At 52.7% G+C, this 17,877-nt stretch overlaps 1 protein-coding gene across 5 annotated transcripts; it reads right to left on the reverse strand.

The window, feature by feature from the left end:
* Positions 1–810: 810 nt before the first annotated feature.
* LOC146338775 (uncharacterized) lies at positions 811–16,611 on the reverse strand. 5 transcript variants are annotated; one of them, XM_084812766.1, is made up of 4 exons: positions 16,434–16,611; positions 11,362–11,528; positions 10,021–10,191; positions 4,536–4,621 (listed from the first exon to the last, which is right to left on the reverse strand). In XM_084812766.1, the coding sequence occupies exons 1-3, from the start codon at positions 16,541–16,543 to the stop codon at positions 10,055–10,057; spliced, it is 414 nt and encodes a 137-aa protein (XP_084668892.1). In that variant the 5' UTR covers positions 16,544–16,611; the 3' UTR covers positions 4,536–4,621; positions 10,021–10,054. The 5 variants fall into 5 exon arrangements, 3 of the variants coding, with proteins under 3 accessions (XP_084668892.1, XP_084668891.1, XP_084668893.1); XR_014784710.1 differs by lacking the exons at positions 11,362–11,528; positions 16,434–16,611 and adding an exon at positions 10,875–11,277 and having other exon boundaries at positions 811–4,621; XM_084812765.1 differs by lacking the exon at positions 4,536–4,621 and having other exon boundaries at positions 9,938–10,191.
* Between the last annotated feature and the right edge of the window lie 1,266 nt (positions 16,612–17,877).

Raw genomic sequence — 17,877 nt, forward strand, 5'->3', positions numbered from 1 at the left:
GGGCCAGGAAGCCTGACAGGCACCAAGAGAGGCATTTGCGGCCACATCGGTACCCATGGCCACCACTTTGTAAAGACCCCCAGGAAATGCTTGCTTCCCTCCTGATCTGGGGGGTTAGAAGAACCATAAAAACAACCCAGAACTGCTTCTGTTTGTGTGTTTGTTCCGCCTGCCTATGTGGGTTTCTTCGCTGGCGCCTTCCTTGCATTGCACATACAGGTTGGCAGTGGTCATGTCATCTGTTTAAACAGGTAGGAGTTGGAGCTCAGATATAACCATGTTCAGAGGGGGAGCAACACACGGGCTTGGTATGCAAAAGGTCCCAGGGGTGGCACCTCTTTTTAAGGAACTCAAGAGGTCATTGTCAGGGGTGGCCAGGGGTGGGGGCTTTATCCAAGACCTGGTGGAAATGCTGCCAGAGACAAGGGGACTTTGTTGGACTAGGCAGACCATCATCCTGACTCAGAGGCCCTTTTCAAACATGTGGAGAGAAAAGTTCAGCAGCGTACCAGCTGTTCCCAGCCCTGGCCTCCAGGTGTTCAGGCAAAAGTGTGAATACAGCCTACATGCACAGTTTTTTTTTTGGGGGGGGGGAATTCCAGTCATTTATGTAAAATGTTTATATCCCGTCCATTTCAAAGAAATTTACAAGGCAGCTTCCAAAAAAACATAGCAAATAGCATTTAAAACTGAACAAAACACACGATCAGTGAAATGCACTGGACAGCAGAGCACATATAAAACAATAAAGCAATAGAGCAATAACATTTCAAAGCTGCACTTTGGAAAACACACACAGACAAGTGAAATAGTGGCACCTAAAATGTACTTTATGCATCCATTCATGTTTAAGGCCTTATATACCACCTTTCAATGATGTTTCCAGGGTGCATGACATAACCATAAAACCACGATATCATCAAATACAAGAATGATAAATCAGCAATAATAAACACAGCTGTTAAAACAATCAAACTTTGAAAACCTGGGAGGTTTTTAAAAATTTAATCTGGTGACAAAAGACAACAAAGTTGGTGCCAGGTGAACCCCCCAGAGAAAGGAATTCCACAAAAAGGATGCAGCTGCCAAAAATGTACCTTTCCTGCTCGCTGCCTGCCCACCTCAGTTGGTGGGGGCACCTGTAAGAGTATTTGTGTGGTGGCGCCCAGAAGAGAGCATCCAAAGGCAACCTATGGCAGGTTGATGTGGGAGAAAATGCTGCCTTATGTATCCAGGTCCCAAATCATGTAGGGCAGAGGCGTTGAACCTCTCTCAGCCTGAGGGCTGAATTCAGCTTTGGAGAGGCTCTCAGGGGCTGCATCCCAGTGGCAGGTGGGGTGAAAGGCAAAAGGATCAGAGCCCAAACCACCAGAAAATATGAATCTATTTTAGCTTAAGCTCTGACAGCCAGTCACTCAGCCTTTGGAGGGGCGTTTCAACCTTTTAGAATGTGGGGAAAACTGTGCAAAAGCCAGGAAACCACCAAACAATTGGTGGTTGGGGGAAAGGGGCGGGGCCAGGGGACGAGGTGGGTCCATGTGGGGAACTCCAGAGGGCCAGATTAAGACCTCAGGCAGGCTGGATTTGGCCCGTGGCCCTGAGGTTCTGCACACCTGATACAGAACTGCAAAGGGAAGTACCAACATTTTGAACTGCACTCGGGAAAAGGCCAGAAGCCAGCGAAGATCTTTTTGGAGAAGTGTTCCCAATGACCAGTCTTGGTTCATTGCCCAGCAGCTGTGTGTTTCGAACTGACTATAGTTTGGGGGCAGTCTTCAAGGGCAGGCCCAATCACACATTACACTAGTCAGTCCTGAAGGTTACCAGGACATGGATGGCTGTGGCTAGCCCAAAACTTAACCAGGTAGGTAAGAGGAGAACACTGGGGGGAGCACTGGAAATCTGGAATAGATGGACCAATGACCAGACTCTGCACCTTCATATATAAAAACACTGTCAAGCTTCAAGATGTTTGATAGGTGACCTTCAATGTCCTCCATGGCTGTTAACAAAGACACATTTTATGCCGATCATTGACTTTGCTTCCATACTCCGCCAGCAGCTTGGGAGTGGACATGGCAGCAAACAGATAAACCCTACATCAAGGTCCACAGACCACAGCATCTCTGGCTAAAAACAGCTGAGGAGACTGAGGGTGGGGAGGGGGGAACTGCTCTTGGCCTGAGACTTCGGAGACCTGCTGTCGGTCAGGACTGGGCTGGGCAAACCAATGGTCCAACTCCATCTAAGTCAGCTTGCTATGTCCACCTTTCACAGGCAGGTGGGTGGGATGCATGGGATGTTCTTGGGACGTGGAGATCATCTGAACTAGAGGTTCCAATTATGGCCACAGGAAAACACCATCATCTTCTGGCATTGCAGAAGTTTCCATGGTGTACTGCTCTAAATCCATACCAGAGACGCCCTGCACCCAGCCCAAGAGCCAGGTGAGGCAGTTGCTCAGGCAGATTTGGGATGTTTTAAAAGGGCAGCAATTGTTATGTTATTTACTTTGTTATTGTCATATTTCTACTGTCGTGGATGAGGAAAGGTGCTTATGGGATTTTCTGCCTCACGTACCAAAATCACTTGACTGGTTTTGGATACTATGCACGTTGGCCTGGGTGGGCCTGTGGGTGGATAAGTGCCATTTTGCTGCTCTGCAACCAAATGTCTTCAGCTGGCCCTGTCTGGATGGTACCAACATGTAACTGGAGGGCCAACATTTGTCTAGTGAAGGGCTGTGGCTCTGCTTTGCATGCGGAAGGTTGGACTGGCTCTGTAGATGGCAGCTTCTGATGTTCCTGTGATCTTGTGGAACCATCCCAACTGACCTGTTTATTAACACATTCCAGAAAACAGCAGCCTTGTCCAAGAGAAATGCTCCGTTCTCGGTTGACTAAGGCATGGATCCACCCTGTGAGATGCTGAGAGAACTGAAATGGCCAGCAGCTGTTGGGGGGGGGGGTCCCTTTCCACTCTGTTCCCTCTCTGGGCCCGATTTGTGGAAGAGGATGTGAGAGCTGCTGCTGCTCCTCTGAGCTCAACAGGGGTTTTCTGCCCTGCCAAGAGCAACACAATCGGTTCTCCTCTTGTTCATAATGAAACTACAGTGGACTGGGGGGGGGGATTCCCCACCCTAAAATAACAGCCAGGGTATATCATGTGTGGACACCGTGCCAGATTTCTCTTGCACATGAGGCACCGGTGCATATGCAATGGGCATCTGGGGGGGAAGCGCAGGCAGGTGTGGGATAGACCAGCATGGAAATTCATGTCTACTGAGGCAGTGCAAGCTGCTGCAGGTGGCCACACAGAGCAGCGGTGCCTCACCCCAGCTGCCGGCCTGCGTCGGGCCCCTTGCGTCATGACTGCACTCGAGGGAGGCTGCGGGGCAGGCACAGGCGGCGGCCCCGTTGCCCTAGGATGTGGCGGCAGCATGGCAACAGAAAGGGAGGGCGCGAGGAAGGCAGAGGCAGACCAAGAGCGGCTGACAGCCATGCTAACTGAAAGGGGAGATTCTGTGCTCCAGGATGGTATTGCCCTACGAACGGGATGCTGGAGCAAACCATGCGGGGCGCTCTCACCCCCACAGGGCCCATTTGTGCACCCCCCTGCAGAATCAGGCTGGCCTGTCCTGGGAAACAGAATGGGGACAGACTGAAGCTCGGTGGCAGAGCCCCTGTTTTGCATGCAGAAGGTTCCCAGTTCCATCCACAGCACCACCAGTTAGGAGTTGCCCAGGGAGCAGGTGATGGGAGAGACCCGTCTGAGCCCGAGATTGCAGAGTTGTCACCAGTCAGCAGGGGAGGCTGGTGGCTCTGAAATCAGTGGGGCATTGAACCTGCTCTGGGTTTCAGTCAGAGCCACTCAGAACTCTAAAGGAGCTAGATACAATGACCCACTGGCACTGGAGCCACCACCCTCCGCTGCCAATCAGAGTAGACCATGCTTGACTTGATGGACACATCCTCTGACACGACCTAAGGCAGCGTCTGGGGTCCTAGTGCTGAGGGGAATGAACTGGATCTTGCAGGGCAGATCAGGGAAGCAGAAGGAGCACAGAGAACTTTCCCCTAGAAGGCATCCCACAGGGGAGGTGCCACACCTGAAAAGGGCCCTGCTGACTGCCACCGTGACTGTCGAGAGCAAAATGCAGCAAAGGCATCACGCTCTCTGAGGATGTGGGGGAGGCAAGCCAGAGGTTGGGGCTGAGAACAGGAGGTGCCGTTTGATGCCATTTTCCCTCCTGCCCCTTTGTCTCTGCAAGAAGTTGTGAACTGGTGCAAAAACCATGGGTCCTTTGTGTCACTGTTCCAAGAGGAGCGCAACATGAGGTTTAAATTCACAGAGCTGCTGGGGGCTCGTGATGGCAAGACTACCCCAAACGTAGAACTCAAAACACAGGAAACCCTCTTCAACCAGGTCAGGCTATTGTTCTGTCTGGGCCAGTATGATGTACTACAGGGAGCCCTGCAGAGAGCGCACAGCTGTATTTATAATGTGGATTTCCTCCAGCCATTCACTTCTCTTTCCAACAAGTCACTTCTTCTCTTTCCCTCCCTGCCACTCTCCCTACTCCATCCATGTTGATGGAACTGGCAGGCAGGGAGCAGGAAGCCTGGGGGAAGAAGGACAGAACATTGCTAAAACAGGGCAAGCATGTGCAGAAGAGAGTGCCTCTGATCATATGCAGAGTACATTCCTGTTAGCACTGACCAGCCACTGACCACTCACTCCTTTTCACTCTGCACACTGAGAGTGTGCATTCACTCATGATGATACAGGATATAATTCAAGGCTAAAAGAGAGAAGAATCGGGGGGGGGGCTGTTTAGAGGGGTGGCAGCAGAACTCAACATGTGCCTGGAAGAAGCCCTGTTGTCTCATGTCTTCCCAGGTGTGGCTCAGCACCTCCTCCAGTGTTCCACAGATGAAAAGGGGGGATATGATTACAACATCCCAGCTGCCCCCTGAAGAGCCCTGCCCCAGGGCTCATAGCGTAAGACTCCACTCCACGCTTGCTAAAAATATTTTCTCTGCAATGCACTAATGGGTTAAAGATAGGCTTTAAAAACACATTAATATATTTAATTTCTATCCTGCCTTTCCACCAAAGAAAGAAAATAAAAAAAGTGGTGTTGAAGGATGTTAACAATAAAATCCAAATTAAAAACAAAATCTTAATTAAAACATAGCGCAAAAATAAATTAAAAACACAATAAAAGAAATAGACAGCCCTCAACTAATTTAAAAAACCCTTCTGCAACGCACCAGCTTACATGCCAAAGGCCTTCACAAAAACGGCTTTCCCGTTCTCCCCGCCCAAGGAAGGCCAGCAGAGAGGGGGCCAAGCTGGCCGCCCTGGGCAAGGCGTTCCTGAGCCAAGTGTATGGTTGGGATTTCCGTGTGTGTGCGTGTGCGTGTGCGCACACGGATATTCTGCAATCTGCTGTCGAGGGTTCGACATGAGCCCCGCCAGCATGCGAAGCGGGCAGGCAGCGCACAGCGGGCTCCGCACTGTCCCCGCCTGCTCCGCGGAGATGCCTCGCCACTCGCATCCAGGGGCGGCCTCCGCGAGGCCCTGCCGCGGATGCAGAGGAGCCCCGAAGCACCGCCACGCCCGCGATCAACCCGCGGTGCACGAAGGGCGCCTCGGGGGCGCAGGAGGAGCCGAGAGGCACCGGGGCGAGGGCTGGAAGGAAAGACGAACCGGCCGGCGGGCCGCGGAGCAGCGGCTGCCTCTGGGCGGGTCTTGGCTCCCGCTGCGCAGCTTGCGCGAGGGAGCGCGGACCCGAGCGTCTCCCGGGACGGGCGCTGTGCCGCGCCTCGGCCGCAGGCGTGGCCCGCGGCCCGACGTCCCGCCGCAGCCCCGCGCTCACGCCGTGCCTGCCGCCACGACGCAGCTCCGGGGCGCTGCCTCCGGCGGCGGGCGCGGACGAGGAGGCCGCCCTGCAGCCCCTCGCCGCGCCCTCGAGGGCCCGGGTCCTGGCGGGCCTGCCGCGGCGCGGGCCTGGCTCGCACGTCTGGGGAAGCGCGAAGGGGAAGCGGTTCGGGACAGTCAGGCCGGGCGGGGCCAGGCCGCGCCGGCCCGGCCTCCGGCACAGATGGTTCCTGTCGGCGAGGAGGGGGCGCAGCTGCCCCTCGCTGCGCTGTCGCCGCGGCGCAGCTGCGTCGCCTTCCCCTCCCGCGACGGGCCGCGCCCCGGGCGAGAAGCAGCCGGGCGCCTTGGGGCCCAGCCTTCCAGCACCGGCGCGCTCCGGGCGCCAGGCGGCCAGCTTCCTCCCCCCTTCGTGGCAGCGCTCCTGCGCCCTCGGCAGCTGCCGGAAGAGGAAGAAATCCTGCGGGAAGAAACCCTCTTCTCCCCTGCACGGAGGCGCAGCGGCGCGGGGAGCGGCTTCGGTGGCATTCCTGCCTGGCACAAGGCTCACGCGGACTGCCTAGCCGGGGCCCGGCCTTTGGCGATCCGCCTTTTGCAGGGGCGCACCTGGGCCCAGGCGGGGACGAGCAGGGGCTGCAGAAGTCGCACCTCCGGGGCGCTGACACTGCGCAGGGCCCGGAAGGGCACCCAGCGCAGGTCCACAGTCGCCGCTGGCTCCCCTGCTGCGGAGGCACCGCAGACCACCTGGGGACTCGCGGGGCCAGAGGGGGCTGCAGATCAGCTATCAGTGGTGAGGCGCTCGCGGTGCGAGCAAACAAGGGCAGAGAAGTACATCTCTTCCCACCAGCCCTATGTACCACCAGGCCCAGGCCCTCTTTTCTCGAACCTGGCCCTTAAAACAACAGCGACACCAGCAGGAGGCAATCTGGTGCCCTCCAGATGTTTTGGACTACAACTCCCAGAATCCCTGGACATTGGCCATGCTGGCTGGGGCTGATGGGAGTTGTGGTCTAAAACATCCGCAGGGCACCAGGCTGCCTACCCCTGACCTACATCTATTTTTGTCATTTGGGGAGAAATAAGTCCACTGGGTTCTAGGGAACTTACTCCAAAGGAAGAGTGCAGCGTAGAGCAGCCAGGTATCTTAGTTTATAGATGACAGGCCTCTATTTGAGGGGCTGTTGGAGGACAGTTGCCTGTTTGAAGGCATCCTCTATTTGCAGGGCTGTCCAGTCCAAGTCCAGCATATAAAACAGGAGCCATAAGAAGGGAGAACAGGAGCTGTGAAGTTGTTCACCAACAGTGCGCACCTGAACTGAGCAGGCATACAGATAGATCACCTGGCCAGTCTTCCCTGCTGTGGGGAGATGGACTGTCTTTGTGTTTAAAACATAGTAATTATTTCTAAATTTGCATCTATACATATAAATGGAGAAATACAAATTTTATGCAAATCTGTGTCTCCTATTTGGTGATGTGTAAATGGCTACCTTATCACAGCCAGGTTTACACTTCTCAGGACGCTCCTTTCAAATGAGGTGCGACAGGTGGTTACCAGAGAAGACCTTTTCAGTGGTGGCTCCCCAGTTGTGGAATAACTTTCACCAAGAATCTCATCTAGTGCCTATGTTATGGTCTTTTCATTAAAGATTTTTAAAATAAAATTTCCCAGATGTTTTAAGATTGTTTTAACATCATGGCTGGTTGGGGATTGCTGGGAGTTGTAGGACTTTATTTCTGTCTAAACCCGCATAGGATTGCACCCTTGAAGATCTTTGGTGTTTTAGCTTCACCATGTTATTATTATGCTGTTGCTGGTTTTATTTATTTAGTTAGTTTGTATTGTGGTTGGATTTATTCCGGTTTTTTTATTGTTGTTTCGGGCTTTCTTGGTTCTTTTTATGTTTTTTAGCTTCACCGCGCAGAGGACCCTGTTAATTGGATGGTATACAAATGATGTAAATAAATAAAATCAATAATTCCTCTAAGATGAAAGGGAGGCGAGCCAACACGTCCTGTTTCACCACAGGCACAATTCGATGCACACTGAGGTCTGTTCTGAGGAAACGTGCACTTAAATTTTTTTAAGGAAGACTGCAGTGGCCCATTTTGGGATACGTAAATGGGCCACTGCAGGAAAGCCTATTCCAGACTCCAGATACAGCAAGGAGAGAAGTGATGCTATCAATGTTGGAGGTGACTCAGGCAGTAGTCCTTGGAGGGGAGAAGCAGGGAGTAAGGACTGTACAATTAGGAACATTGGAGGCTTCCTTGGTCTGTCTAACCCAGTATTGTCTACTCGGGTAGGGAACCTCAGGCCCCGGGGGCCATATGCTGCCCTCCTGAGCCCCAATCTGGCTCTCTAAGGTTACTCAGAAATCCATCCCCCTTTCCCTGGCCTAATCCCCCTTTCCCCCAACCAGTGATCATTTTGGTGGTTTCCTAGCTTTTCTCCAGTTTTTCCCCATTTCTAAAACGTTGAAAATCATCTCCTAAGACTTAGTCAATGGGAGGAAGCACTTTCAGCTAAAATGTGCAGGTATTTGGGGGTATTTTTGGCCCTGCTCCCTTTGGCTTTGGCCCCACCCACCACTGGAACGCAGCCCCCAAGAGCTTCCCTGAAATAGAATTTGGCTCTTGAGATGAAAAGGGCTCCCCACCCTTGGTCTGCTGTGACTGGCAGCAACTCTCCAGCATCTCGGGCAGGGAGAGAGAGAGAGAGAAGGAGGATTTGCCTTTCACCTCCTTCATGCGATTGTTTTAACTCCAGATGCCTCCAAGAACTGAACCAGGGATTGTCTGCATGCAGAGTGGGTGTTTTACCAGTGAACTACGATCCCTCCCCAAAGTCCGCAAGCGTCCCTGTTTTGTTACTGGAAAATGTCGGAGGCCATGGCAGACGCGGTCCTACTATTGGGGCTAGCAGGGCACCGCCCACCCATGTCAAACGCACCCATGCAAAATGCAGAAGACACGTTGCTGCACTTGCTCCCTAGAACTCCCTGGGTGTCCTCCTGTAGTCCTGCTGCCTCATTTTCCCAGGCTCCTGTGCACGCATGTCAGGAGGGCATGCTTGGAACGTTGCCCCACAATCCAAAACAAGAGCCTGTGTCAGTCCTCAGGCATCCCTGCTGTTGTCTGTAAAATGCTGGAGGTCGCGGAAGTGATTAGCTCTGATTCTACACCAACCTTCACCAACTTGGTGCCTTCCAGGTGTGCTGAACTGCTGCCCCACACAGATGGAGGGCACAAGTTTGGGGAAGGCTGTTACATACATACATACACACACACACACACACACCCATCCTATCCTTCCCTGCTAAACATCAGAGCTGTCTACTTTGTTGACACACCCGGGGACAATCTGTTGACTCATCCCGAATATCAAACAGTCTTTCGGGGCAGAAGGATGTTGTGTTCCAGCAAGGTGGACAGGTGTCAGTCGAAAGCGAGCCGATCACAGCAAACACAGCGCACGGCAGGGCTGAAGGGGCAGATCCTGGCAGAGCAGGTGGGAGATGTGCCTATTTTCCAAAGGGGTGTGTATGGCAGCCGGGGGTTGACATGCAGGAGTCAGAGCCAAGCAGGAGGCTCCACCGCCTGGACATAGCTCCTCAGCAGCTAAATATGTGGACGGATTGGAAGGAGAAGCAAAGCCAAAGGCAGCCACAGCAGTATGTGAGGAAGCACTTGCCTTTGGGGGACTGAAAAGCCCATGCCCTCAGAGTGGCAGAAATAGGTTGCAAGCCTGTATCTTATCTGTTTGGGCACTCAAGCTTGGAAAGGGCCAGTGTGGCTTGTTGGATCTGGACCTGGGATGCCTAGGTTCAAAATTCCACTCAGCAGCAAAGTTTACAGGGTGATCTTGGGCCAGTTGCTCAACCTACCTACCTTACAGGGCTGTTGTGACAATTAAACTACATAATAACAACTCCATATCTGGTGCTCTGGGCTCCTTGCAGGAATGGTAGGCTAGATGTGCCCTCGACTGAACCTCCTGAGCATGCAGCTGGGGCAATGGCTCACAGGGCATTGTTAACCCATCAACAGTCTGGGAGAGGAGATCAATGGTTTATATACATGCTGGCAGCTACCTCACTTCCTGCTTCAGCAGTTGCAGCTGGGACTTTATATACCTACTGCCAACTCCTGTTCTCCCTGGTCCTCTGCTGGTTCATTGTTCACAGCTGGGTCTGAGCTCTTTACTCCTGAACCGTCTCCTGGAGACAGAGGCAGCCAGCAGCCAGACAGGTGCTCCTCTGGGGGCTCTACCTTTGCCACCGGATCTGCTGCCACCATTGCTCTGGATGCCTGTGGGGGAAAGGGAGGCAAAGCAAGGAATGAAGCAGGGTTTGAGTCAGGACAGGTTCAAGGGGGGTATTGGGGACGGGGGTGGCCAGGCGGCCTCAGGGCTGCCTCTGTTCTGCTGCCAGTTCCTCCTGGTCTTCCATGGCACTTCAGTGGATTCCAAGCCTTCTTTCTGAACAGGTCTCTCCGAGGTCCTGGTCTGACGGGATCCTGGAGGGAGGAGTTGGGATTTTCAAGTAGAAGAGGTGCTTCGGATCTGCTCTGGGGCTGCCTGCAGGCAATGCAGCCTTTCCCAACCTGATGCCCTCAGGATGTGTTGGGTTGCAAATCCCATCATCCACAGCCAGCATGGCCAATGGACAAGAATACTGGGAGCTGTAGTGCAAAACATCTAGAGGGCAACAGATTGTTGAGGTCGTACCCACCAGATGTGTTGGACTGCAACTCCCACCATCCCAAGCCAGCATAGCCATTGGCCATGCTGGCTGGGGATGATGGGAGTTGCAGTCCAACAGATCTGGAAGGCACCAGTTTGGGGAAAGCTGACATGAAGCCTCTGTGCTACTGTTGAGCTATGGCCAATAGTGTGGCCAGTCTTCAATTCCTGCTCCAATCTCACCTCCTAGGGACCCCCACTTCCATCCCCTTTCCCCAGAAGTGCCCTGTGGTGGTAGCAATGTACCTACCTCCTGGTTCCCAGTTGCATGCTGAGGGCTAGGAAAGATAAGCCATTCTGGAGCTCAACACACGCGTGCGCACTGGGAGGGCAGCTCCCTTGCCGACACTTGGGGCAGTCAGAGATTGCTGTAAGTGAATACTCAGGGGAAGCGAGATGTTGTTTGGATGCTGGCAAGGGAAATGTGTGCAGGAGCTCCGTACACTTCCCAATCTCCTCGTGGCCCTCGGCAACATGACATTCCGCCCTGGCCCACCCTTCACCCTGGCTACGGCAGGCGGGAAGCCTGTTATCTCCCAGAGCACCGGCGCAGGCGGGGTGGGGCTGGGGAAAAGGAAGTCGACTCAAACAGGCCAGGCGGCCCCTCGGCCACTGATAACAAAGCCCTGTTTTTAGCCTGGGAACTTGGAAATGGTGCAGGTGGCCAAGGCCAGGCCACAACATTGGCTCGCTTCCCGCAGGGCCTCCGGTCTGTTCCATTCACAAAAGTGACTCACCAGGGGCAGACAAAAGCCCAGCGGTCCATGCGAGGTTCTGACCACAGATCAGCAGGCATTTCAAGCACAGGGCCAATGCCACGGAGGGCCTTCTTGGGGGCTGCTCCCAGGCTCTGGAACTCCCCGCCGAGGGAAGCTTGGTTGGTCCTCTCTCCGTTGTCCTTCTGCTGGAAGGCAAAGGCATTTTTATTCATAGAGCTGGTTTCTTGCTGAAGGGGCTTTTTTAATAGATGGGTACTGCTCATTTCTTTTATTGTTGTGTTTTTATTTATTTGTTTTTGTGTCATGTCTCAATTAAGATTTTGTTTTTAATCTGGATTTTATTGTTAGCCACCTTGAGTGCCACTTTTGGGCAGAAAGGGGGGAGATATAAATTAAACAAACAAACACCAGGCCCAGCTCCAGATGTTTGAGGAACCCTTGCAAGACACCCTCAATGCCTCCCCCATGAGTCTACATTCTCACCGCCATTGTCATTTGTCACCAACTTCTCTGCCTCCCCTGCATGGCTCCTCCTGGCTTGCTTGGCAGGCAGAGAGCCAGGGAGCCAGGACGCTGCGGCATCTCCTGCTCCTCCTTCTCACCACCACCACTGTTGTCTGGGTCAGAGCAAGAGGCATGTGAACAAGCAGGTGAAAAAGAGGAGCAAGTGCAGGGGGGTCTTATAAGTGCTGGGGGGTGAGCCCTCATCAGGTGCCCAAAGATGCCTGCCCTTGGCATCATCGCTGCCGGGCCAAGAAGAGACAACACACCTACAACAGGTACCTTAAGGAATGCCAACTCCCCTATCAGTATGTTCCTGGGGATTATTAAGGACTCAACTGAAGCCCTTTGCTGGGGACCCTGTGGGTTATAGAGCTCCCTCCTCAAAGACAGATGCCTGGGACCTCTTTTACTGTAGGTGTCATGCAAAAACTTTGCTTTCAAGTGCTGTGCAAACACCGTTCTAAACTCCTAGGATTTTAAACTACCACCTATATTCTTTTGAAACATTGGTGGGGTTCATTGCATAGCTCACCCTGTTGTTCTTCCATGGTTTTAGTACTGCTGATGGTTCTTTTTTGTATCTGCAGTTGTTTTTGCTTGTGTTTTATTGTTTTAATTTGTATTTGTACTGTAAACTACCCTGGGACATTTATTATGAAGGGTGGTGCATAAATGTTAGAAGCATATAAACCAGCTTTCCCCAACCTGGCGCCCTCCAGAAGTGTGGACTACGGATCCCAATATCCTCCCCCCAACACCAGCCACCATGGCCATTGAAACTATTGTTTTACCCACATGCCAATTCAGTTAACTAAAATGAATACAATTAATCAGCTAAGATTTCTTTAATCAGGTGACAGCCCTATGAAATACATATGGACTGCCGCAATCTCACAGGGTGCCCGTCCGGGGCATTCCCTTCTCTAGGGCTCGTTGTGGGATTTGGGGGCTCCCACATTTCAAGTCAGCATTCCTTTCTCGTGTTGCTTTCCTGCACACACCCCTTCCCTTTGTTTCTGCAGGCACCAAAGCGTTCCTTGCCCAGACTGGGGTTGATACAGCTAGGGATGGATGAAAGTCCCTTACCTGATCCCGCAGCTTGCTTCGCGGTGGGGGGGAGGCGCTCCATCCCTCCCCCCGAAATTCTGGGCGGGGTGGGAGGCGCCCCATCCCTCCAGCCGCGAATCTCATCTCCTGCCGGGATGCAAATGGCGGCGGCCATAGCTGCCGCCGTTTGCGTCCCTGCAGTCAGCCGTGATAGGCTACGTAAATGTTTATGTAGCCTATCATGGCTGACTTTGGGGGGGGGGGGAAGGCGCGTACGCAAATGGCGGTGCCCATGGGCGCCGCCATTTGCGTTCCATATTTGGGCACGTGTAGTCTATTTGCGTTGCCCTTATTTTCGCCATAGACTATGTAAACGTTTATGTAGACTACACGTGCCCAAATAAGGAACGCAAATGGCGGCACCCATGGGCGCCGCCATTTGCATATGCGCTTTTTTTCCCCCCCTCAAAGCCAGCCGTGATAGGCTACATAAACATTTACGTAGCCTATCGCGGTGTTTTTTGAAAATCTAGCCATGATAGGCTACGTAAATCTTTACGTAGCCTATCACGTTTGTTGTTTTGTTTTGTTTTTTACTTGGAAATGGCGGTGGCGGCAGCCGGTCAGAAGACTGGCCGCCGCCGCTGCCGCCGCCACCAAACCGCCGCCGGGAGCCGCCGCCGCCAGGGACATTCGACAAAGGTAAGTCCCATTCCGGGGTGGGGTGGCGGGGGGGTGGCGGACCGTTTCTCCACCAATTTCGGGGGGCCGAATGCATTGGCATTCGGCCTCCCGGAGATTCGTGGAGAAATTCTCCGACATCCCTAGATACAGCTGTCTTCCAGCCTGGGGTTTCACACCCAGAGCTGCCTTCAGCCAGGCTGGAGGACTGAACTGCTCTTCCTTCCTCTTGATTTGTTTCACAGGAGTGGGAGGTGCTAGGAGTGCAATGCGAGCTAATTAAATGCCCATCACTGAAGGGCCCTCCTGCAACCAGTTCCACCCCGCTGAATCATGATGGAACCTGGGCAAGCAGTCCATGAGGGGAGCTGCTGCCTGGCAGAGATAAACAAGAAGGCTACTTGCCCCTCTTCCCTGTCCTTAGCCAGATATCCCACATGGTTCTCCTGGCAAGGCCAGGGAGAAACACTAAGGCAGCAAAATCCCACCATCAAGAATAGGCTGTGTGGGAGAATGGAGATGGATGGGGCAATGGTCCAGGCCGATGTCAGGAGTCGGCATGGTTGGGCACCTGCTGAGGGCCCACAGCCCAGCAGGGGCCCACTGACAAGAGCCCCCCGGAATTGTTCCCCCTCTTCACCACTGCAGCCTGCCTCTCACCCTGGCTTAGACAACAGAGGTGGCGAGAAGGAGAAGCAGGAGATGCCCTGCCCGCTTGTTCCCTGGCTCTCTGCCTGTCAGGCAGGCAAGCCCGTGGCAGCACTGAGGGGAAACAGGATGAGGAGCAAGAGCAGCACTGGGAGGGCGGGCTCACTGAGGCAGGGGCCCGTTGAGGGTGTCTTGCCCAAGGGCCCTCCGCAGCCAGGCGCTGGCACCTGGAATGGGTAGCAGCTGGGAAGGAGATGGGTGAATCGGACCAATCTGCTTTCTCCTGCATTTGAATGTTTAAAGCTCAACTTCTTTCTCTCCTGCATCTGAAGAACTCTGTAGGTTTTGTTAATTCTTATCAAAAATGAACTGGAGCAAAATCTGCGCCCATCTGCGCAAGCCAAACTCAGTAGGTGCAGCTCCTCTCAGCATGGAGAGGGCCATGACATAGCCGCCTGCCATGCAGCTGGAAGACATGAGGGAGCCTGTCAGAAAAAAAGAGGTGGCCGCCCTAAGTCAGCACTAACATGGCTGAATACGCAGGGATTCAGAACCAGTTTGGGAAGAGCCAAGCCCTCAAAGCCCCCGGCCTGGATGAACAAATCTGTCTGTTTCGGTTTTTCTCACATTCACATTTTTTTTAACTCTTGGGTTCTTTTTGTCACAAATGTAGAGAACGTGGGAATTTTGGTAAATTCTTATCAAAACTGAACTGAAACAAAATGCCATTTCTCACCCATTTCTAGGAGAAACAACATGATGGAGCATGAGATTTGGCTATGGGAAATCCCAGTTCAGTTCCTACCAGTCCATGAAGCTCATGGGATGACTTTTGGTAAGCTGCTCTCGCGCACGCTCTCTCACTCTCTCTCAATGTAGCCAACCTCACAGGGTTGTTGAGAAGATAAAATGCCACTCTGAGAAAAGGTGGAATAAGCATGTAATAGATTTTAAAAGCAAAAGGCTAGTGATTAAATGGTAGTGGAAGCAGCTGGGAAAGCAGTCTTGTGGGAGTTGAGGTTTTGGGAAGAATCCATCAGAAAAAACTAGGCAGGTTTTGAGGAGGAACATCGGCTGCCTCACCATATGACCATGTCATGCATGCCAGACACGTGTGAAATGCAAGTCTTTGTGTCATAGAATCATACAGTTGGAAGGGAACTCAGATATCATCTAGTCCAACCCCCTGCTCAAGGCAGGCTCTGCACTGCAGGGTGCAGCTACAGCACCCTTGACCGATGACCATCCAGCCCCTGCTTAGATACCTCCAGTGAAGGAGAACCCACCACCTCCTGAGGCAGAGTCTTCTCCTCTACTGAGCAGCTCTCACTGTTAGGACATTTCTCCTAAAGCTTAGCCAAAATCCGCTTCCCCACAATTACCACCTGTTGGTTCTAGTCCTGCCTTCTGTAGCCACAGAGAATGAGTCTGCTCTGTCTTCTGCATGGCAGCATTTCAAATATTTGAAGAGTGCCATCATGTCTCTCCTTAATTGCTTTCAATTGTTTCTCATAGGACTTGGTTTCCAGACCCTTCACCATCCTGGTTGCTCTTTTCTGGATGCACTCTAGCTTGTCAAAGTCCTTCTTGAAATGGGGTACCCAGAACTGGACACAGCACTCCAAAAGCTCTTACTACCCACGCTCAAACTTGGGAAAGGCATTTTAACCCATTAGAAGGGAGGAAAAACTGCACAAAAGCCAGGAAACCAGTGGTTGGTGGTCAGGGAAAGGGGGTGGGCCAGGGGATGGGAGCATGGCCATCGGGGAAACCCAGAGGGCTAGAGTGGGACCCAGGCAGTCCTGATCTGGCCCACAGGCCTGAGGTTCAACGCTCTTGAACCAGAGGGCCACTGATTCTTCAGCCCTGGCAAATACAATGCCAGTTAGAGGTGCCAATGGTGTGACTTCTGGTGAAGCAGCTTTAGATGTGCCAATACTTAGCCAGCTCCCACCTCGGAAAGAGGAGGGAAGGCCCATTTTGGGGAGGGGGCAGGAGCATTGGCTTCAGCAGCTCTTTTGGCAACTCTGGGACCTCCAAGAAAGAGAGAGGCTTTGGCTCAGCCCCGAAGATCCCTGGAAACAAACAAACAAACAAGGGGAAAAAGAAGTTGTGGCCAGCAACAGCCATAACAAAATAAATCAGCCCCTTCCCCCCACACACATGCACTTCTCTCAAGAACTGGCAAGAGGAACTTCCTGCCTCCTCACAGATGTCGCCCAGGCGGATGCAGCTGCGAGCCGCGATAACTCCGGCGCACGAGGGAGCTGCCTTCCTCAGCCCACTGGCTGCCTCCAAGTCCCTTATCTCCTCCACGCATTCCGACCTGAATTAAAAAAGCTGAGAAAGGGGAGTGCTTCTGTTTCAAATGAAATTAAAAGGCAAGCACGTGCCCTCTGCAGCCTGGCTCCTGGGATTAGCTGCGAGCTGGATACAGACACCGAGATTAAGACAAACACATTCAGGCATCAAGGTGGGGAGGTGGGGAAGGAGGACGCACTGCCTCCTGAATACCAATTGCCCACCTAGGGCAATGGGGAAAGTGTGCATATGTGTGTGCAAGGGGAGGCATGGAGGGGAGAATTAGGCTGCCTCTGCAGCAGCGGAGTCCTGCACAAATTGGTTGCACAGCACATGCATATCAATGCATGGCCGAGTAAGCATCTGCAGGGCTGACATTGGGTCTGGCCTAGAACAGTTTGTCCGTATTGTGGCTTGGCCTTGGCCATGGCAGGGGGAAGGAATAACAGAGTGCTGTCAGCTCTAACCATATGTTTTCTTTCCCTCTCCTCTGCAAAAGGGCAGCCAGCCTTCAGGCTGGCTCACAAAGGGTGGGTTGAGCCCTGTTGCTCAGGGCCGGCCCTACTATGAGGCAGAGTGATGTGCTTGCCTTCAGGCAACAGATGCTGGGAGACAGCTGTTGGAGGAGAGAGCTGTGGGCCCCTGCTGCCACTCCTGTGCCCCCTGAACTGACCCGCTGTTTTCAGGTGTAGTGGATTGCCAGGGCTGGAGAAAGGTTCAGCTGTTGGCCCAGTTGGCTTCTGTTTGTAAGATGGGAGGGGCACCATTTTGTCCTTCACCTCAGGCAGCAAACGGTCTTGAGTCGGCCCCTGAATTGTCTCGAGAAACTCACCCCTGTCCATGTGCATTGCAGATGGATCCAGCCGTAGCGCTGGCATCTCGCTGTACGAGGAGCAGCGCTGGCACCAGCTCACCCCATTGCAGGTGTAAGAGGGACCATTCGCATTCCTTCTACAGGGGCCAACTGGCTTGCTTTATCTATTTAGGGCACAACCCTGTGCATGTTTATACAGAGAAACGTCCTAAAACTCCTGGCATTCCCCAGCCAGAATTGTAGGATTTTTTTTTTTTTTTGTCTAAACAGGCCTAGGATTGTGCCATTTGTTTTATTTATTTATTATAGTTCTATAGTGCCCAGTAGCTGAAGCTCTCTGGGCAGTTCACAACAATTAAAACCATAAAACTACAACATGATAAAGTATAGTATAAAATAAAAACCCATATAAAACCTAGCATCAATGCAAACGTTTAAAATACAGTAACAGATTTAAAACAACAGAAACTGAAAGACTAAAATGCCTGGGGAAATAAGATCTTCCTCTGGCATTTCATCACAGTGTAGGCACCAGGCAC

The sequence above is a fragment of the Heloderma suspectum genome, chromosome 8 (assembly GCF_057233095.1).
Source record: "Heloderma suspectum isolate Gila_16-S chromosome 8, 16-S_ref, whole genome shotgun sequence".
Lineage (NCBI taxonomy): Eukaryota > Metazoa > Chordata > Lepidosauria > Squamata > Helodermatidae > Heloderma > Heloderma suspectum.